The sequence below is a fragment of the Lactuca virosa genome, chromosome 3, assembly GCF_052849685.1.
Source record: "Lactuca virosa cultivar CGN04683 chromosome 3, Lactuca_virosa_CGN04683_v6, whole genome shotgun sequence".
In the NCBI taxonomy this organism is placed as follows: domain Eukaryota; kingdom Viridiplantae; phylum Streptophyta; class Magnoliopsida; order Asterales; family Asteraceae; genus Lactuca; species Lactuca virosa.
The window spans coordinates 306,445,999-306,468,183 of NC_136428.1; the positions used below are offsets into that span (position 1 = coordinate 306,445,999).

At 34.8% G+C, this 22,185-nt stretch overlaps 2 protein-coding genes and 1 long non-coding RNA gene across 3 annotated transcripts; all 3 read right to left on the reverse strand.

The window, feature by feature from the left end:
- Window positions 1-3,286: 3,286 nt before the first annotated feature.
- Window positions 3,287-5,633, reverse strand: LOC145163025 (uncharacterized). Its single transcript, XR_013739515.1, has 3 exons — window positions 5,245-5,633; window positions 3,706-3,838; window positions 3,287-3,633 (listed from the first exon to the last, which is right to left on the reverse strand). It is a non-coding gene; the product is annotated as an uncharacterized LOC145163025 (long non-coding RNA).
- Window positions 5,634-10,737: 5,104 nt separating this feature from the next.
- LOC145164700 (uncharacterized) lies at window positions 10,738-12,258 on the reverse strand. Its single transcript, XM_079083404.1, has 3 exons — window positions 11,970-12,258; window positions 11,645-11,869; window positions 10,738-11,546 (listed from the first exon to the last, which is right to left on the reverse strand). Exons 1-3 carry the CDS (start codon window positions 12,256-12,258, stop codon window positions 10,738-10,740), a joined length of 1,323 nt encoding a protein of 440 aa, XP_078939530.1.
- A 3-nt stretch (window positions 12,259-12,261) lies between these two features.
- On the reverse strand, window positions 12,262-16,746 carry LOC145164701 (uncharacterized). Its single transcript, XM_079083405.1, has 5 exons — window positions 16,113-16,746; window positions 15,443-15,801; window positions 12,739-13,241; window positions 12,467-12,687; window positions 12,262-12,356 (listed from the first exon to the last, which is right to left on the reverse strand). Exons 1-5 carry the CDS (start codon window positions 16,744-16,746, stop codon window positions 12,262-12,264), a joined length of 1,812 nt encoding a protein of 603 aa, XP_078939531.1.
- Between the last annotated feature and the right edge of the window lie 5,439 nt (window positions 16,747-22,185).

The window sequence follows — 22,185 nt, forward strand, 5'->3', positions numbered from 1 at the left end:
TTAAAGGATCATATATATATTTCCGGTTTTGCTTTTAAGTTTCACCCAAGCTTGATATTTTCCTTTGTAGTAGTCGTAGTGGTTTCTCATTTGTTTTTGGTCAACAACTAAACCGTGTTCCTTTAATAATTTTTCGGCTACAACCTTCCGTGAGTTTGGTTTGAGGGCACTACCCTCACGACCGTTAGTGGTTACTTCATTGATACATGCATCAAGAAAAGTTTTGTCCAAACTTTGGTCCCAAATGATTCTAGATTTCCTTTGTAACATGTCTATAATAAAAATCAGGATATATATTGAAATTTCAGCATGTATATTCATCAATTCAGCATCTTTGTACAAAAAACAACATATATATTGAAAATTCAGCATCTTTGTGAAGAAAACAACATATGTATTGAAAATACAACATCTTTGTACAAAAACAACATATGTATTGAAAAAACTGCATATATATTAAAAATTCAGCATCTTTGTGAATAAAAAAACAACATATGTATTGAAAATTCAGCATCTTTCTACAAAATACAAGATATATGATTTCACCCACAAAAATTCAGCACGTTACAAAAAACAGCATATATGATTTTAAGTTCACAAATTCTGAACAAAATCAACATGTATCGTCTTCCTATGCTCGAAAATTACATGAAATAAAATATTATTTTGACTTTACCCACAAAAAAGTTCACAAATTTTGAAATGCTACTCATATTTCGAAAATCAAAAGAAAGAGAAGCAGATGAAAGAAAGAAGAAATCACAATAAAACTATTGAATAAGATTGGAAAAAAAAATCATTGCCCTTGCATATCAGAATCACAGGAGAAACACATCAGAAAGAAGAAGAAGAAGAAGAAGAAGAAGAAGAAGAAGACGAACCTGGCGGAGATGGAGGAGGGTCGACGACTTCTGGACGACGAAGGGAGGATGGGGACATCGTCTTGGCCGACAAAGGGAGTCGTTGATGGAGGCGTTGAGGGAGATTTCTCAGGAGCTTGTTTTTTTGTTAGGGCACAATGGTCCGAGGCGTATTTCTTTTCCATCCAGACTTGGGTTTGTGGCTTTGTGGGAAAGACCCATCTTACCGGGAAAGCTGAATTTTTTTATGCAAATCAAACGATCTTTCCGATTCATTCAGCCAGAAAGATCTTTATGAGCCTGGAAAGATGTTTATCAAACAGCACCTAACTTTTCAAATTCCAAAACCATGAAACATAACAATTTTACCAAATGCAAAAGCGAAAGTGGGCAGTTTTCATGCTTGGATGGATAAAAGTTCATTGTTACTCAACGACAAATCTTTATATGCACATCCTAAATTTCAAACCAAAATTTTGTTTTCAAAATAAAGAGTAAAATATCCAAAACCATTTTTTCATAAAACCCAAGTAACATTTTGTTGAAAACCATAAACCATATCATAATCTGTATTAGATTAATAAAAACAATGAAAGTCGAAAACATAGAACATCAAAGATAAAAATGGGGTTTTTGGCACTGTAGCACAACAAAGTTTGGTGTAGATGGTTGTTTCCTTAAAGGGATCTGTAAATAGGAATTGTTATGTGCTGTTGGAAGGGATGCAAACAATGGGATTTATCCCATTACATGGACAATAGTTTGTGTGGAGAATAAGGAAAATTAGAAGTGGTTTTTGGATCTACTGATTGATGACTTGGGACTTAATTTAGGATACGAATGCAATGTAATGTCTGATTAACACATGGTAATTTACTTCTTTGTACTTTCTTTCCCTTTCTACTTGTATACTCATTTAATATCTACTCATTGATAATAGGGTCTGAATGAAGCTGTCAAAGAACTCCTTCCATATGTAGAGCATAGGCAGTGTGCTAAGCATATTAGACAAAACTTGAGAAAAAGGTGTAATGGTGCCCAATATGAAAGTATGTTCTGGAAGGGTTCTAAAGCAACAACTGAGGTAGATTTTAAGGCTGCCATGAAAGAAATTGAAGTTCTAGACCCAAGTGCTCATCAATATCTGATGGACAAAGACCCCAAAACATGGTTAAGAGCCTTTTTCCAACCAGGAAGATGTCGTGATGTCAGAAAGCTTCAATGCTGTAATAGTTGATGCTACGAAGAAGCCAATTATCACTATGTTGGAGGAGTTGAGGTTGTATATGATGGAGATGGTGTTCAACATGAAAGCCAAGGGCTAAGGATGAGACAATCAAAATTTTCCAATAATTAGAGAGTTATTGAATGAGGTTAAGAAATTCCAAATACATTAGCAAATATTACCTAGTGGGTTAAATCAGTTTGCAGTTAGAGTGGAACTAGAGATACTTATGAGGTAGGTCTTGAAAGGAAAACTTTTTGATGTAGGTTATGCCAACTTAATGGAATTGTCTGTGTTCATTATGCTGCAACCACTTGTTATCTTAATAGGGATGTAGAGTAATATGTGGACAAAGTGTTTAGTACCACCACTTACATGAATGCATACAGGTTTAGGTTAGCACCTATAAATGGAAGTAACTTTTGGACAACAAGTGTGTACACACCACCTTTACCTCCTGTTCATAGAGTTATGCCTGGGAGACTTCCAACTAAAAGGAAAAAGGATGCAACAGAAAATCAGTCAATGAACAAACCAAAGAAGAGTACCCAAACACAAAACAATGATAAGTAGAGAGTATCTAAGGATGGAAAGAAACAAAAATGTGGTATCTGTAAGGTTGAAGGACACAACAAAAGAGCTTGTACTCTTGAAAGGCCTCCTAAAATCAATGTCAAAACAAAAAGAAGTTAGGTAAATGATTATTTAGATTGTAAGTTTACATTTTTTTAATTATACTAATATTGTATCATTATAGGTATATGAGGGTGGTGCTGAAGTGGATGAGGGTGATGGTGCAGTGAATGAGGGTGGTGATCAAGTGAATGTGGTTGGTGGTTAAGTGAATGAGGGTGGTAGTCAAGTGAACGAGGTGGTGATGAAGGAGGTCAAAATGATAGAAAAGACCATGGTGAGGTGGAACTCACTCCTATGGAGTTTGTGTTGGATTAAGTGTTTAAACCCATAACTATAATTGGTATATACTTGAATTGATAGTAGCACAGTCCTTTTGGGTTGCCTTCAAAACTAGCAACTGGACATGATGACTTTTGGAGAGAGAGGTTGAAATTATTATTTGATTAATAAATTGAAATAAATGATTTGTTAATATATTATGAGAATAACTTCTTCGTTCCAACTCCGTTTTCGACGATCTTTATATCCATGGAAAGGTATTGAGGAGATCTACAACCCTATCTAATTACTTTTAATTTAAAACACATCGAACTAAAATCCTTAATTCATAAAAGAAGTTTGAAACACTGCTTTTCCTATTTTACCCTTTGACTCAAAGCACAAACTGAACTCTTGGATCACATAATCTACATTACCCACTTTCAAATGGGTCTAAACCTCTCTTTCCCCAAAACCCGAAGCTTTATGATACTTGAGATTTAGGTCACGACCCCAAATTATGAAACGACTCAAAACAGGGTGTTACACTTAATCTACCATCAACACCGCCAACTACCACATGTTTCCATCAGCCATCGCCACCACTAACCATCAGTGCCAATACCGCCAACATCATTCCCTAAAAAATCAGATCTGGATAAAAAAAAATCAGAATTCACAATTTAGTTCAACATTTGAGACACTAGTTCACTTCCAAAAACATACCTTCATTTTATTAAGGAAATTCATTAAACACCTTCAATGCAACTTGTTTCTAGATCTGAGAGTGTTCTATATCTTCATGTCCATGACCACCGCCAACACAAACCATCAGTGCCACCACCACCGACATCCTTCTCTTAAAAATCAAATATGGATACAAAAAAAAATAGAATTCACAATTTAATTCAACATTTCAGACACTAATTTGCAGCTTAATACATCAACTCAAAGACCATTCACTGTTTAATACACCAATTTATACGTCGTTCACAGTTTAATACAAAATTTTATACACCATTTACTCTAGCAAGTGCCAAAAACCATATTTGGATTAAAAAAAATCATATTTGGATATTTAATACAATCATTCGTATATTAATTATCAGTTCATATATCAATTTGTTTTAATTCACAGTTTAATACACACATTCAAACACTTATTCACAGTTTAATTCACCAGTTCTGACATTTATTCACAGTTTAATACATCTGTTCAGATACTCACTCACAATATTCACAACTTAATGTTTTACATATCTCATTAGGCATTTTAATAAACACATTGTATGTATATTATTTAATAACCTTTTTTACTTCAAAAAATTCTCAATAATCTTTTACAAATATTTCAAATTAAATTGACATAAATGACTATGACTATTTTAGTGGCCAACTAATCAATCAAATTACTTCCAAATGAACTATTTGTAGAAAATATAAATTAATGAAAGTCTCTATTTAAAATAGGAAATAAAGCCACTTATTGGTTAAGTAAACTAGCACATGGAAGCATACTTACATTAATATTTTAATTGTATTTATTAATGTTACTTTAATTTTTGCCATCTTGATCCAAAAATAGAAAAAAGGAGCTTAGCTTTTGGCCAAAGCCTAGTCCAAACCAATTAGAGACCAAATCGAGTGTTGTATTTGGCAAAGAAGGAATGTACACGTATATGATTAGCTATTTCTTTAACTAGATTGCAAAATAGATGACAGGAACTAAATCATAATCATAATATGACACCTCATGGAACAAGATTAGAATAAAAAAAATTATGCTAAAAATAAGCCTCCTCTCCATTTATGAAGCAACTAATTTCAATTGGCAGCCATCCAGATATCACATGATAAAAAATGCATAAAGTACAACCCAAGGAAGATTAAGAAAATCCCCATTTTTTTTCAAATATTCTCTATAAATTAATGAAGTCTCTATATTAATTCCATTAAAACTAAAGCTAACCAAAATATAGACCACCAATTCATACCAATAGAAAACGAAGTATTTATAATCACAACTATGAGGATGCATAAAATCAAGAGCCATTAAATTAATAAAAAATTAGGTTGAAATTTAATAAAAAAATTAAACGCATCAACTTGTGCTCATGATCTAGAAACATGTTTTTCTTATTTTATTCCTTGGAATATTGCGTCACTTAATACTTATGTGAAAATTCGATCGGAATACTTATTTAATAAACAATTGAAGTCTAAAATCTGTCAATTACATCACAGTTAAAAAGTTCAATCGAATACCTTACTCACTCGTCGCTTCTTCTCTTTCTAAGCCACAATAAAAGTATCAGGTGGCAAAATCTAAGCGTTATTCTTTATAGCAAATAAAATCCACTTTAGTCTTCAGTTTAGATCTGAGTTAAAAGAGGAGGGAGACCGCAGTGAAGAAGAGGAGTGACGCCAGTGGAGGTTGCGACTGGAGGAGAAGGGCAGTGGTGATGGATTTTGGCCAGACCTAAGAGTTATTCCCGGTGGCTAATAGACTTCAATTTAGATCCAAGTTGTTAGAGAAGGGAGACGACGGTGAAAAAGAGGAGCGACGGCAATAGAGGTTGCGACCGACGGAGAATGGCTATGGTAGTGGATTTTGGCCGGTGGTAGAGGCAGCAAAGGGGAAAGAAAGGACTGGGGATTTTTCTTAAAATACCTATGGAAATTGGGTAGTAATTTATTCTATTTACAATAATATCACCATATATGATCTTTTACCTCTCTCCATCTCTCTCTCTCTCTCTCTATATATATATATATATATATATATATATATATATATATATATATATATATATCACAAGAAGAAAAAGATTATATTTTATCTGCTAAGAAAACTATTATAAAACAAGAAAATAATCAACAAATACAAACGTTTGAAGATGATATGGTCAATACTTTAATTTTTGCTATTATCAAAAACTTTGTAGGAGATCCTACTACTTTTCAAGAAAAAACTTCAGAAATTTTAATGAATTTACATTGCAGAAAACTTACTGATTTTAGATGGTATAAAGATAATTATCTTGTTAAAGTTTTTTCGAGACCTAATTGTAAAGAGTCTTATTGGAAAGAACGTTTTATTGCTGGCCTTCCAAAACTCTTTGCAGAAAGAGTTAGACAAAAATTAAGAGAAAATTTTAATAATACCATCCCCTATCAAAATTTAACTTATGGAGATTTAATAAACTACATTAATAAAGAGGGATTAGCAGTGATCTTAGATTTAAGGAAAAGCTCAAAAAAGATAGAATTAACAGTAAAAATGAATTGGGAAATTTTTGCCAACAATATGGTTATTAGCCCTTGAATGGTCCGTCTACTTCAAAATCTAAAGTATATAAGAAAAGATCTTCAAAATATTTCAGGAAAATTATAAAAAAGGCCAAGATTATGCTTCAAAATCTAAAAAACCTTATAAACCAAATTATAAAAAATCTAAAAGAAAATCAAAAGATATTATTATCTGTCATAAATGTGGGCGTAATGGTCATACAGCTAATAATTGTTATGCTAAGACAAAAATAAACGAGTTAAATGTTTCTGATGATTTAAAAGAACAAATAAGAAAAATTATTTTAAATACTGATTCAGATTCCGAAGAAAGTATTTCTGATTTTCAAACAAATGATTTAAATATTCTCGAAAATACTACTTCAAGTTCAGAAGATTCTGATATTTGCGAATGTATTGGTAAATGTCATTGTAATAATTTAATCAATGTAATTACTAGTAGATGTTCAAAGTCTCTAGATTTTCAGATAATTCTTTCTCCAGATGTATGTATTGATTGTAATTCAAGCTTAATTCAAGAAGGTACTATCTAAAATATTTTATTCAATTGTTGTATTGTTGTTATTAAATTTATTTCTCCATGATAGTTTCATTTCGAGTTATTCTAACTATTAATTCTACAAGATTTGAAATTTTTGTTAAAATAGTACTCGTTTTTAATAATCAAATTAATCAAATTCATGCTTGAATTATTTAATTATGTCTAACAAAATCTTGATGAATTGTATTCCTAATAGAGATATTCTTTTAAGAATACAACAAATCCAAGAATCTATAAATAATTCTGAGCAAAATCTCAAGGATTCTTACAAACCTACTAATCTAGGTACGATTTTAAACAATAATCATATTCATGATACTAGATGGCTCATAAGAGCTAGTATTAAAATTCGTTACAAACAAATATGTTATCTAAAAACAAAACTATTTGTTTTCTAAAAATGACATTTATTTGTTCTAAAATGTGTTAAATAATGGTATAAATAATCTTTTTCTTCTTGTGAAATATAGAAATCCCACCATCCTTTAAGACTGCCAGTAAAACCAGAAGTAATAATATTAACAATTTGAAGTTGAGTATTATTATGAGCTTTATAAGCATTAGCAGCCCTATATAGTCATTTCTTGTACAATATTCATAATTTGATGTTCAGAATGGCCATCAATATTCCATTCATAAACAAAATTACCATCATATTGAGAACGATCAAATTGAAAAGTTCGTTCTTCAAGTTGAACATCTGGAAGAGAGGGTCTATTCCAATAATTTCTTATGGTTGGCTTTGGATTCTTTCCGAAAGTGCTTCGCTTTGATTGATGAATTTTATTAAGATTTGAAAAGTCATTAGTGAGTTGACTAATATCATCATTTGAATTAATAAATTGTTGAGCAAGAGTTTCAAAATTTGTTTCACTATTAATATCACTATTTTCAGATTCATCATTTGTAAGAGTATTAATACTGTTAGTGTTTGAGATATGAAGTTTTGAAAGTCTTTTTTCTAATTCGTTAATTAAATATGTATTTCCTAGATTAAAATTACCATCTATTTGACAAGGAACAAAACTTATATTACTAGTGCTTGCCATATCTTGCTTATTAACATTCTTATCTTTGAAATTTTTTCCTTCAATTTTAACTAAATGCTCGGTAATACTAGATAAGGTTTCGTTTGCATAATTATTTTGGTAAATAATTTTTTGAAGACCCTTTTCAGTAGTTAATTGATTTGGGGCTTGAACTAAAGGAGTCGCAATAAACATATCGTTAATAATAATTTCTCCTTTTGGTGGAAAATTAACAATAATTTCTTTATTAGAAATAATATCTTTATATTTTTTCTCTAAAATGGGAGTGATAGAATCATTTTTAAATGGGTAATTTATTTTATGTTTAGGGGCATAAATTAATTCAAACCATTGAAAAAAAGAAGAATGAATTTTATTTGATAAAACATAATCTTCCCAAAGGCCTAAATGGAGAAATCTTAAGTAGTATGAAAAATTTTCTTCGTGCCAAACTCTTTTTTTATTATTGTAATCTTTATAATACTCAATATTTTTTAAGTAATCAAAATCAACTTGATATTCTAAATTCGAGAAATTCATTTTAACAGTTTGTTTTTGTTAGGATTGAAGAAATATGTTTTATTGACTCTAAATTATGACTTCGTGATTTTTCGTATTTTTTTATTCCTATTGTTAGCCTAAATTTTTTTTCTATTTGTTTATTATATTTATTAGTATATGAAAGTATTTTGTATAAATTATAATCTTCATGAGTTCTAGTTTCTTCTAAATGTTGAATGGTTTTGCATATATTAGAATTTATCTTCCAATGTCTTTTTAACATATTAGCCCAAAGCTTATTATTTTTTGAACAATTAATTTGTACTTTAGAACTCATATTTGTTGTTTAAAATTTTGAAGTTCATCAATAAAATCTGATTTAGTAGGACTAGGAAGACTATTTTCACTATTTTGATCATCTTGATATAATGGTTTGGGAATAGAATTAGTATAGTCAACAATTTTTAGTTTTAAAGATCTTGACTTTGATATCAAAGATTTTGAAGAGCCTGTTTCTGGGATAAAAGAAGTTGATAATCTGGATGATGAAATATTTAAGGAAGAAAAATTTATATCTACTGAACCATCATTATATTCTATAATATTTGAGATTTGTTTTGAAGAGTCTAGTGGTTTTGGATCGATAACATTTTGTAAGTTCCAATTACATGATTGAGTTATGTCAGACCATTTTAATCTTTTTGGTGTGTGAACTTTGGTATGGTTAGTATTTGCTTCAAAAATAATTGTTTCATTTTTAGGACTTGATAAACGTGTTTTCGATTCAAGTGTAGTTGTCATAGTTTTGTAACAAACACGATAAATTATTGTTAAAGGCTTTCTATCATCTTTAAATTCTAAATTTTTTGTTTCTACAGTTAACACTAAAGTATCTAAAATATTTTTATCAAATAATCCTACAGAAAATTTGGATAACAATTGAAATAAATAGGTCCGTTAGCAATATTTGTTTCAGCCATAGCTAAAATAGAATTTTGAAAATCTTTATGTCTATTGTCTCTTAAAATAAGGAGAACAAGGGCATCTATTCCAAGTCTAAATAGAGGCTTGATAGCAATTTGGACTAAACCGACATGTAAAAATTTATATTTCATTTTATGCTCTAGAGTAGATCGTGATGATAATAAATGTAAATTTTGTTGGTTTTGACCAATAGACAAAGTTTGTTCTGTCATTTTAATAGAATAACCTTGAAAATAGTCAAAAGTTCCTAATTTATATATTGTATTAACATTAGTTTTAGGTATTGTCCAATTATTCAAACTTTGTTCTATGCTATTAACGGTTTCTTCAATAGAATTTATTTGATTATCATAATCTTGTTCATTGTCGATATTTTTACCAGGAATATATTTTTTGGATAGTATGTCTGAAAATTTACTCATATTTAATTATTTTTGCTTTAAAATTCTATAAGAAAACTTACTTGTTTTAATAACGATGAACAGAGGCGAATCGTCCCGACGATGATTGTGGTCCGGCACCGCGACTGACGTCCTTATCTGCGCGTTTTACGCTAATCCAACCAATCACTGGTCTTGTCTCTGAATCATACTTATTAAAACTTATAAATTTCTTAGAGAATATTAAACCCAAATTAAATAAATTTGAAATAAATATATCATGCATAACCACCCCAAAAACTTATATATATATATATATATATATATATATATATATATATATATATATATACACACACACTAGGTGAAAACCCGTGGAACCCACAGGTGTAAATGTTAAATAAAATTTAAAATTTAATTATGTAATAAATAATATATCATTAAGTTAGAAGACTTATATTGTATTTTTTTATAACGTTTTGATTTGTAAGTATTTAATTACACAATAAATGGTAAGTATTTAACTACAAATGAAGATTTTTAAAACCCTTACTTTTTACTTTTTCTTTATCGTTCATGGTGATTGCACGTTAGGTTAATAGAAATTGTTGCTGTTTTTGTCTTTTTTTTCAAAACTTTACCTTGATTTACTGCGTCATGTGTTTCTTTTTTAGGCTTACTGGCTATAACCTTGAAATCCGTTCAATGTTGGCGTTTTTCTTAGGATATGTTCTCTATTTTTAGTAAATTTGTAAACTTTAAGTATTTAATTACAAATGTAAATCCACATATTTTATAAAAGTCATTACTTTATATAATGCAACATACGTTTAAGTAACGACAAAAAAACCCAAAAAAAACATCGAAATTTATTTCATACAAAACAAAAAAAAATGTCTGTAATGAATGAAATTAACATAAAACAAAACAATACGTAATTATAAATAAATAAGTTATTATGATGGATGAAATGTACTTTGCTAAAAATGAGTAAAAGATGTTACAAAAAAGTTGGTTATAGATTGCGAAAAACTTCCTTATAAACAACATTGGAAGTTTTATTTGTGAGTCTACCATATTTATCTAAAATTAATAATTTCAATCCCTCTCTGCTTTGAACTCTAGATAACGTAACATACAATTGCCCATGTGAAAAAACCGGATCTTTGAGAAACAAACCAACCTTCGATAATGATTGTCCTTGACTCTTATTAATAGTCATTGCAAAACATACCGCCAAAGGAAACTGTCTTCTTGTGAATTTGAAGGGAATTTTTTTTTCTGATGGAGTTAAAGACATTCTTGGAATAAAAGTCCGGTTTCCAATATTAGTTCCAGTTATTATACGTGCCTCGATAACACGTTTGCCCAATGATATCACCTGTAGTCTTGTGCCATTACATAAGCCGTTTTTCTGATCAATATTTCTCAGTAACATTACTGGAACATCAATTTTTAAAACTAACTTATGATTTGGTAGACCGGATACTTTGAGACCATTTAATACATCAGGAGAGTATAAATTTGCATCAAACTGATCATGGACAAATTCGGACTCACATATGCTATCTGAACTTAAATATTCAACCTCATCTCCTGGAAACTTCTTAAGCAAACGGTCGTTTATTTCCTGAACAACTTCATTCTTTGGAGCAAGTATCGCTCTTTCTTGGAAATAATCTGTACTGCTATACTTCTCCAAAATTGAAGGATATACAAACTTAATTAATGAACCTATAAGATCATCTGGATCATTAATGAGAATATCATCCGGAATATCAATAATCGTTTCGCCGTCGTTCAGACCACCGAGTCTGCCTTCTCCTATATCCAATAACAAATTTGCAAAATCTCTTATTTTTTTCTATATCAGGTTGATCCTTTCCAACAGTTAGCCTCATGTTTTTTGTTAATCTATACACTTTGCAATGTTGCCATAAATATGATGAACTCAAAGAATCTGTCTGAAATCTCCTCCAAAGACAATAACTTTCCTCCAAAAGGAATATTTGAGATGCTAGAATTTCCACACCTTAATACATCTTTCAAAGTTCGATCTAAAGCTTCAAATGCATGCTTATGGATCATAGGTGCTTCATCCCAAATTATCAAAGAGGTTTTTCTTAATAAGCTAACCAACTCACCATCTGGATTTATTTTACAAAAAGAATCCTCTGTAAGTTCAAATGGAAGTATAAATCGAGAGTGTGTTGTACTACCGTCGGGGCAATAATAACGAAGCAATACCGCTTGAAGCAACATTTAAAACAATATTACCGTCAGATCTAATTGCTGCAGATATTGTCTTCCAGAGAAAAGTTTTACCCGTTCCACCATAACCATAAACGAAGAAAACACCTCCTTTATTTTCTTTAACAGCACTCATGATGTTAAGGAAAATGTTACGTTGCTCATTTGTTAATGCAAGAAACATACGATCAAAGTCATTCTTTATAACGGGAATGTCGTAATCTAGCTCATCAATGATAAGTCGATTGCTCGAAGAAGAAACTGATTCAACATTTGGGTAAGTCATTCTTTATTTCGAATTTTTTGAGAGTGGAGTTATTTCGAAGTAAGTTCTTAACTTCATCTTCACTGAGTAATAAGTCTGCACCATAAATTTTAAATTAACTACAAAATATAAAATACAATATTTAATAATATTTATAATAATTATTTAATGGGTGTTGATAAGAAAAATAAATTATTTTAAATAGAAATGAAGAAAATAATTGAAATACCTGGAGACTTGAACCTTTGTCGTTGGTTATATAGAATTCCATCCGCCAAATATTCCCATGTATTTTCCCAAACAGCCTCTGGTTTAGACATACTATGACACATCAACAATGTGGCAAATAAGAAGCGTAGATAAAAACCAGATCCAGAATGGCTTGCTTTTTTAATTGCATCGATGTATTCCTTGTCATCATCTAATAGCCCGAGTGCAAAACAAGCATCTCTAAAAGAAGCATATGTTTGACGGTTTACCGTGCGAATTTCATCAAATTACGTCGGACCTTTAACTTTATTTAAAAGAATCCTTAAAAAATAAGCTTCGCCAAGATTAGGTGAAACCGAATGAATTCTACCAATGGCTTTTCCTACTTTCCTTCGCTTCCAAAACCGACCATTTAATACCCAAACAAACTTTGTAGGAAATTTAACATATGTAAGATCTCGTGCTTCACTATTAATTGCATTACACTCCATCCAAGATGTGAACTTTGAAGCTGCAACAGAAGGTTTGTCCAGAACATCGTCGATATCATCGTCTTCGCCATATACAATCTGTTGTTGATTAGGAAGATGAAAAGGTAGTCTAACCACAGAAGGATACCTGCAATGAACATCATATTTAAATATTCGCCATGATGCTTCACATGCAGATAAATATCTACAATCGTAATATTCAGCTATTTCATCGACCGCATCATTATTTTCATATTCATTGTTTGTTGGTACAACAACAACTGTAGCTCTATCAGGACCCTTGTTTATTGTAACTCCCCGTTTCTGGTACGTATTTAATTCATTAAATGTCATTTTATAAGATCTACTCGACGAGTTGTAGCCCTAACTCGTCGAGTAGATGCCAGGTTTGGACGCGGGTTTAAGTGACCTACTCGGCGAGTCCACGTCCTGACTCGACGAGTAGGCCAGTCTGGGGGAAACCCTAATATTTAGGGTTTACACCCTATTTAAGCAACATTATAGGCCTCTTGTCCAGCCTCCATCACCTCCAGAACAGTAATCCCAAAACCCTAATCCTCCATAAGTGAACTTGAGCTTTCTTTGTGATTTTGAGAGTTATTTGGTGTATTTGAAGCTTGTGAGAAGAAGAGGAAGAAAGAGGACTTCAAGAGAAGATTGTAGATCCAGGAACAACATCAGCTTCTCTTCACTTTCTGGTAATCAAGCCTCATACTTGACTTGTAGTTTCTTAGATCTCCTTGTGGTCATCTTTATGAGGTTTTGGGTCCAAGGAGCTTGATCCTTGGGACTTGGACGTCCCAATTCGATTTACACATAGATCTAGAACCTTGGAGGGTCCTCATGGCATAAAGGTGCCATCTTTATGGCCATGAGAACCCCAAGAATGAAATAATCCCCATTTTTGGTCCTTTGAGCATAAAAGTCCCATGCATGAACATAAAGTTCATGGCTTTACGTGTTATACCGATCTTAGGAGCTTAGATCTACCTTCTGGATAAGTTTTGCACATCAGAAATCGAATTATTGGACTTGGACATGCATGGAATCGGCGAGTCGTTCTTGGGACTCAGCGAGTCGTGAGTTGGTTTCCAAAACTGTTATGACTCAGAGGAACCCATTTTAGTTCAGAAGGGATTTGGATGAGCCCAGGAAAGGGACTCAATGAAATGGACAAAGCCATGGATCTGGAAACCATGGGACTCGGCGAGTGCAGGAACGTACTCGGCGAGTCCAAGGTCATCTCCTAACTTATGAAGATGGACTCGACAAGTTGTTCATACAACTCGACGAGTCACAGACTAGACGCGATCATATGATGAAGATAAACTCGACGAGTTCAGGAGGAACTCGGCGAATCGGATGAAGATTTGTCCCGATGTTATGATTGAAGGAGCACTCGTCGAGTTCTTGCTAAACTCGACGAGTAGAGTCGGATTGAGGGCAGATGAAAGAATTGGGACTCGGCGATTTGGCGGGCCAACTCGGCGAGTCAGGTCAACTGGAATGTTGACTTTGACCAGAATATTGATTTTGTCCAAGGGTGAAATGGTCACTTCACCCTGAGATTTAGTTATCAGTTTTTGACTAAGTGTCATTGTGGGAATTATAGCCGGGGAGTCGCCGGAGCAGCAGCCAGATAATTCTCACTCAGGGTTTCAGCAGTCAGGCACACGAGGTGAGTGTCCCTTCGGTAGGAACGGGTCTAAGGCACCAAGGTCGGCCCGCAGTATGAGTTTATTATTAGTTAAGTGTGGGCGGGGCCCGTACCTCTTAGTTAGTTGAGTGTGGGCGGGGCCCGTATCTCCTAGTAGTTTGGTTGCAATACGATTCATGATTAGATGATAGATTTAGTATACTTGTTTCTGTGTGATACTTGTATGTCAATGTAGTAGCTGAGTGTGGGCGGGGACCGTATCTCATAGAAGGCAAGTGTGGGCGGGGCCTGTATCTTAAAGATAGCAGAGTGTGGGCGGGGCCCGTATCTCCAAGTTAGCGGAGTGTGGGCGGGGCCCGTATCTCCTAGTTAGCGGACTATAGGCGGGGACCGTATCTCCATGAGTGTGGGCGGGGCCCGTATCTCCTAGTTGCATGTTATATGTGTATGGTATGTGGTAGTTTGGGGGGGGGGGGGCTCACTAAGGTTCGTGCTTACGGTTTCAGTTTTGGTTTCAGGTACTTCCACTAGCAAAGGGAAAGACTCGGGATGATCGCATGGCACACACCACAGTCTTCAGCCTGGGAGTTTCACTCTGATATTTTGTTATGATACATATATGAGACAGATTTTATGATATGTTATGATACATGATCCACGATTTTTATTTATGATGCTGGATGGTTTATGATTTTATAATGATTGAAAATGAAATTTTTGGGCCGTATTTCTGGGATGTTTTATTTATGTATTTAAACAGATACTTTATAGAAGATCCTTGATTGCACCATTCAACATTAATATGTGTCTGATATCTTTTTAATAGATATTTGTTGTATGGAACAACATTTCTATTATCCAACTTGACACCCGACTTTTCTACAAAATGACCACCGTTTCTTCTCCTATATAACGGAAAACCATTTTGATCAACAGACGAATGATTACAGAATTGTTTTGGAAAGTTTTTAGAGCACTTCTTATCCACCATGCATGGACAATTGATATTTTCAGCTCCACGTGGACAATGAATCATGAACTCATTGACAAGTGAATACAATTCTGGCTCTTCAATTTTGTTAGGTATCTCGGCGGAAATTATCGGATCGATAAATTCAACAGTGGGTAACTTGTTGTCAGAATGCATAAATAAACATATATGACTATGTGGCAAACCTCGTTTTTGAAATTCAATGGTATAAACATCTGCAAAATATTTGGCAAAAAAACAAAATATGATTAGACAATAAAAAGATATAAAAAATATACTATAATAAGAGTAATGTTTTATAAATAATGAAAAAATATGAATTTAATTACATGCTTGAACTTTGCCAAAAATTTGATTCTCCCTTAAGTCTTTAATAAATGCATCGAGCTTGATCTTGAACAACCTACATAATATATCAGGCCTGTCTTCCGGTTGAAGTGAAGTATCCTTAAGAAACCTTTTAATCTCTGGCCATTTGAGATTACACGTAAAGGTTATAAAAAATCTGGATATCTAAACCATTTACATAGTGACATGGCATCCAAATAGTTTTGCAACATATATCGTGCGCCACCAGTAAAGGACGAAGATAATATGACACGCTGGCCGACATTGGAGATATTAGTGGTTCCTTGAGCTTTTTGGTTACGTAAATTCTCATAAGACTCGCATCTAAGAACATGTTGTTGCCTGCGTATGTAATGCAATCTCTCCATTTCCATCATAGTATATGCATCTACCAGAAACTGTTGAAACAACCTTTTTGAATTAAGAATGAGTGAGAACGAATGATCTATATCTTGAATTCTAAAAGCGAAATATTCTCTCATTGTACATTTCGCCCACTTGCTGTTGGTCATAAATGTCACACCTCTATGAAGAATGTCAACACTGTAACCATCATCCCCATATGGAAATAGCAGTGGATATTGAAGAGGAAGGTATGAAGGATGCAATTCACTGATACGCTGTAGAAATCCAGTTTTTGTTTGAACAACAATATCCCTCTTTTCAATTGAATCACAAATGTCACCGACAATTAAAGCGACAACCTCAGAAGCAGTCAGTGGGTTATATGTTCTTCCATCTCGCTCCCTTCTCCCGATAAATCGTAATTGCATATCAACTTGATGATTTTTCTGAAAAGTATCTCTTACCATTCTATAAGATCTAACCAACACATTATTTGAATCCAACATCACCTTAATATCTTCAATAATATCACTATCAATTGCTGTTGATTGATCTTTTTCCCCACTAAAATAAATAAATTTATGTAACATCCAAAATTTTACGCCAAATTTAAACTTTTCAAGCATAAACAAAACCAAATATTAATTGTTTACAAAAGTGTTTTCAATTCATTATTCAATCAGAGTGTCCCAAAACCCAGATCATAAGTATAAGGAGCGGTACGGTCACGCCTTCGCCTTGCCATGAACTCCTGAAGTACCTGAAACAATAAACTGAAAACTGTAAGCCCGAGGGCTTAGTGAGCTACCCCCAAAATTCCAATATCACATTGATAATACCATATCCGTAATAATCAATCAATCAACATGCATACTGAGCCATCGGCCTGACTGGACCGCCCTACAGGGCCTACGGTCCAACTGAATCTATACCGAGCCTTCGGCATGACTGGACCGCCACGTGGGCCTACAGTCTTCCCGGACCGCTCATAGGGTGTGTTGGCCTTCAGCACAAAGCAGGACCGCCTCAACCCAAGCAACAAGCAAATAACCATGTGCGCATAACTAACATTTACTGGCATATACAAACATCGAACATATTTATCTCACTGATTACCAAACATAGCAATCTCTCATAACTAGAGCACTGACCTAGCAGGTCAATAACATATCAATCCCTACGGATCATAAGAGCATAACATACCGTCTATCCTGATTATGATCTAACAGATCATATCCACATGTAGCATACCATAACGATAACAACTAAAGGGCCGACCTTGGTGCCTTAGACCCTATCGATATAGTGAGGATAACTCACCTTGCAGATGTCGACTCGGTAGATAAACTTCAACTATCGGATCAATGCCACAAACTCCACCACCTATTACCATAGTATAATCATACCCACAAGTTCCCAACCCTTCAAGTGTAACGCCCCGGTTTTTCTCGGTACGTTTGGTTATTTTAATTTAATTATCCTTGTAACCTTGGGTTAATTTATTTAACCAATGTCTGATTTCTTATGTTATTGGACTCTTTTGATCATCTTGTAAACTCCTTTTATTGAAGTCCATGGGCTATGGGCCTATTTGCAAGTCCATCTAGTAAATAGTACTTAATGTGTTAATTGAGTCATTTGGAACACACACAAGAAAAACACTCTAAACCCTCCATCTCTCTCTCAAATCGTCCTCTCTCTCTTTGGGATCAAGAGCAGCCAAGGGGCTGTTGTTTGGAGCTTAATTCTTGTTCATTTCCAGCCTTGATTCGTATTGGTATGAACCTCCTTATCATTTCTTACAACTTGATTCATAACCTTGTTCTAGTTTTATGATTTCATCTTCACTTCTTCTCCTTCCTATTTGATTTGTAATTATATGTTATACATCATCTCAAGATCCTATCTTCACCCCATATATGGTGGATGATGGATCTAGGGGATTACATGTGGCAAAAGATCATGGAAACCCTAAAAGGGAGAATGGTGATTTTATGTGCTTTATGTTCATTTTCATGTTGATTATTATTACAATCTTGTGGCAAAATGAAATCCTAATGATACCTAACCCTTTTTAGTACCACCATGATCATGGGGACTAAATTGGGATGATGAACACATCTTAAAATGTGTTTCAAAGGGAGAAGGATGGATAAGCCAAAAAGGAATCACGGGTGGCTACAATTCTGTTTTCCATCAGATCTGTAGTCATTTTGTAAAATTCATATCTTGAGCTCTAGAACTCAAACGGACCCCAAACCAGTTCCAAAAGTTCATAAATTGAGTTGGCTAACTTTCTTAAGCAGGCCAACCTCACTGATAAGGACTTTATCTATGGGAAAGAATGGCATATTTTATGTTAGGTCTGATCTGGGTCTGTTCTGATATGTCATTTTGTTTTCATCATTTCTAAGGCTTGGAAAAGGATCCAGAGTGATTCCAAGTTTCTATATGTTCCTTATATTATGAATTTAAGATCTGGAGCAGATGGGGTGTTATTTCCAATTATAAATTGGTTAGAATGGATCCACACTCCAGATCAGTGGGCAGTCACCAGCTTTTGCTAGTGCTGTGATTGTCCACAATGTGAATTTTATATCTGGAGTTTGGGAGATGCTTTTCATTAAATTCCAACTCTGAGACTTTTATTTGTATGTCCTTTACTTCTCTGAATTTTGGTTTGGACGAATTCTACTCACAAGTTGGGTAGAATTGGCCAACATCACTTGACTGTATTGTTGGACACAGAAGTGATACACCATTTTGTAAAATTCATATTTAATTCATCTTTTGGAGTTAGAAGGAGTTCTTTATAGTTCTGGAATCCTAAACAACCATAGTTTCCTATAAAATTTTGTTAAAGCTATGTTTCTGTTTTATATTTTGGAGTAAATCCGTTTTGAACAGCAGGTCTGTTTTAGAGACCTTGCTGTGATTACTCTTTTCTCAACTCATAGCTTCATTACTTCTCCTTTCTAACCTTTAGTCCTTCTTAGGTGAGGTTTTGAAGTTTGCTCAAGCTTGGTAGCATTATTTGATTGTTAGCTATCCTCACTACTCACTCAAGGTGAGTTCTCTCACACCGTTGTATTGATGTTTGCGTTTGCTAGTTAGCTCGTGTGTGATTATTTGAATTTATTATAAAGGCATGCTATATAACCATTGTTTTAATTCGTACATGTGCACTGTATGTAACTAATTATGGATATGGGGACACCACCAAACGATACAGATTTACCGGTGCGGTGGGTAGGTAATATCACCAACGTAATACTCATCATGAGGTGCGGTGATTAGGGCCAAATGATACGGGATCTTTCCGGTGCGGTTCAAACCTACAAGTCCTTCTTGTATTATAGGCATTGATTCGTTCTTTGCCCTTATCATATAATTATAAATGGAAAATGGATTAGGGTTAGTAAATATGAATGTTAGTACAATGTCTGTGTTTGAATTCACTAAGCTTTGTGCTTACGGTTTCCCTTATAACTTTTCAAGTGTTAAGATTAAAGAGGCTAAGGCTTGACATGGAGCACCGGGACATCGCTACTAGTTATTTTTGTTGGGACCTTATTATTATTATTATTATTACTTCTGCACTTATTTTATATGATTATTAAGTTGATGGATTATGTTATGACTATTTCAGTTGTTTTAATTTAATTTAACATGCGTTTTAAAAGTTTAAAATTTTTGCAAAAAAAATTTGGGTGTCACATCAAGGTACCCCTTAAGCCAACTAATCAAACCCTGGTCAAAGTCAAAGTCATCAGTCAAGGTCAATAGTCCATGTTGACCTTGACTCGCCGAGTACCCCCGGCTACTCGCCGAGTTCCTTGAAGTACTAACCCACTCGCCGAGTCACCTGAGTGACTCGTCGAGTTCCTTTGGTTTACAATCGAGACCCTAAGGCCACTCGTCGAGCTTCCTTCTTGCAACTCGACAGTTACCAGCGCATACATGAGTTGGGGCAACCTCATCCGACTCGCCGAGTTGTTCATCCACTCGTCGAGTCTACGGCAATTTTCATTAGACTCGCCGAGTTGTTCTTCCAACTCGCCGAGTTAATGCCTATCTTCATATGACTCGCCGATTCGACCATGCGACTCGCCGAGTCCCTTCAGTCCTTTTTGCCATACAGACTCATTTGAGCCATGCAGCGGCTCCAAACTACAGATCCAAGCTTCTAAGGCATGCTTTTCACGTAAAGTTGCAAACTTTACGTGCATGCATAGCTACAAAGGCTCTTAATGTCAAATCCTAGCTTACAATGGGGGTTTCATGTTCAAAGAGGTTTCATTCACGCCCAAACCAAAAACTTTATGACTCTAGGACTTAGGAAGGGTCCAGATCTGAAGTTACAACTTCAGATCTAGCCCATAGTCCACCTTATCAACTCAAAGATCCATAAAAGCCCCAAACTCAACCAAAAATAGATCTAGAAGGGAAAAGAAGTAAAGGTGGCGACTTGATACCTCTGGAAGATGCTAACTGAGGTAGATTCTGATTCCCACACTTTCCTTGCTCCAATTCCCTTTCCTTCCAAGTTCCTCTTCTCCAAAGATCTTCCTCCCAAGCTTAATACACACACAAAAGAGCACCACCCGAATTAGGGTTTCTCAAGAGCTCTCTATAACTGCAAAGAGGCCAAAGGAGGCTTATGTTTCCTTAAATAGGGTGCAAAACCCCGAGATTTAGGGTTTCCTCTGCCAGCTCCTACTCGTCGAGTCCCTTCATGGACTCGGCGAGTAGGTCACTAAACACGCGTACCAAGCCCGTTGCTACTCGACGAGTAGGGCAACCAACTCGTTGAGTAGGCCTTGAAACCAATTAAATTCTTATTTAAACAATACCTGAGAATCGGGGCGTTACAATTCTCCCCCACTTGAACTAGACTTCGCCCTCGAAGTCTGCTGGAATAAACAACGCCGGTTAATGCTCCCGCATTTCCGCCTCCGGCTCCCACGTCCACTCGGATCCTCTCCGATGCTCCCACTGCACTTTTACCAAAGGTATTTCTTTGTTCCACAAAATCTTCTTCTTCCTTTCCAAGATGGCTATAGGCCTCTCCACGTAATTGAGGCGCTCATCGACCTGTATATCATCCAACGATACTACTGCCTCCTGATCCGTAATACACTTTCGCAACTGCGAAACATGGAACGTGCTATGAATTCGGCTGAGCTCCTCAGGTAGCTCTAGCCTATAGGCCACTCTGCCAACCCTAGCAATGATCCTGAACGGCCCAATATAACGGGGACCCAATTTTCCCCTCTTCCTGAAGCGGATCACACCCTTTCAGGGCGAGACCTTCAGAAGTACCATGTCACCAACCTGAAACTCTAAATCCGATTGGCGTCTATCAGCGTAACTCTTTTTTCGACTCTGAGCGGTCTGCAGCCACTGTCTGATCTGCTGGATCTTTTCGGTAGTCTGCAAGACTACCTACGTCCGACCCATCACTCTGTGTCCAACTTCACCCCAACAGACCGGGGTTCTACATCTCCGACCATACAACAGCTCAAAAGGCGCGACACCAATACTGGAATGTAGTTGTTGTAGGCGAACTCTGCCAGCGGTAGGTGAGAATCCCAGCTCCCACCGAAATCAATAACACACGCCCTCAACATATCCTCGAGGGTCTGAATGGTCCGCTCGCTCTGACCGTTGGTCTGCGGATGGAATGTTGTACTAAAGTGCAGCCGCGTACCTGTGACAACCGTCAAAATTGAGTCAAGTCAAAGTCAAACAAAGTCAACAAGTCAAAACCAATCGACTCAATTAACCCTTGTATATTAGGGTTTACACTATGTAATTACTGTACAATGCAATATCTTAATGAGAGAAACATCATTTGGAAAGTTCGTGTGTTGAATTTCCTAAGTAAACATTGAACCAAAACGATA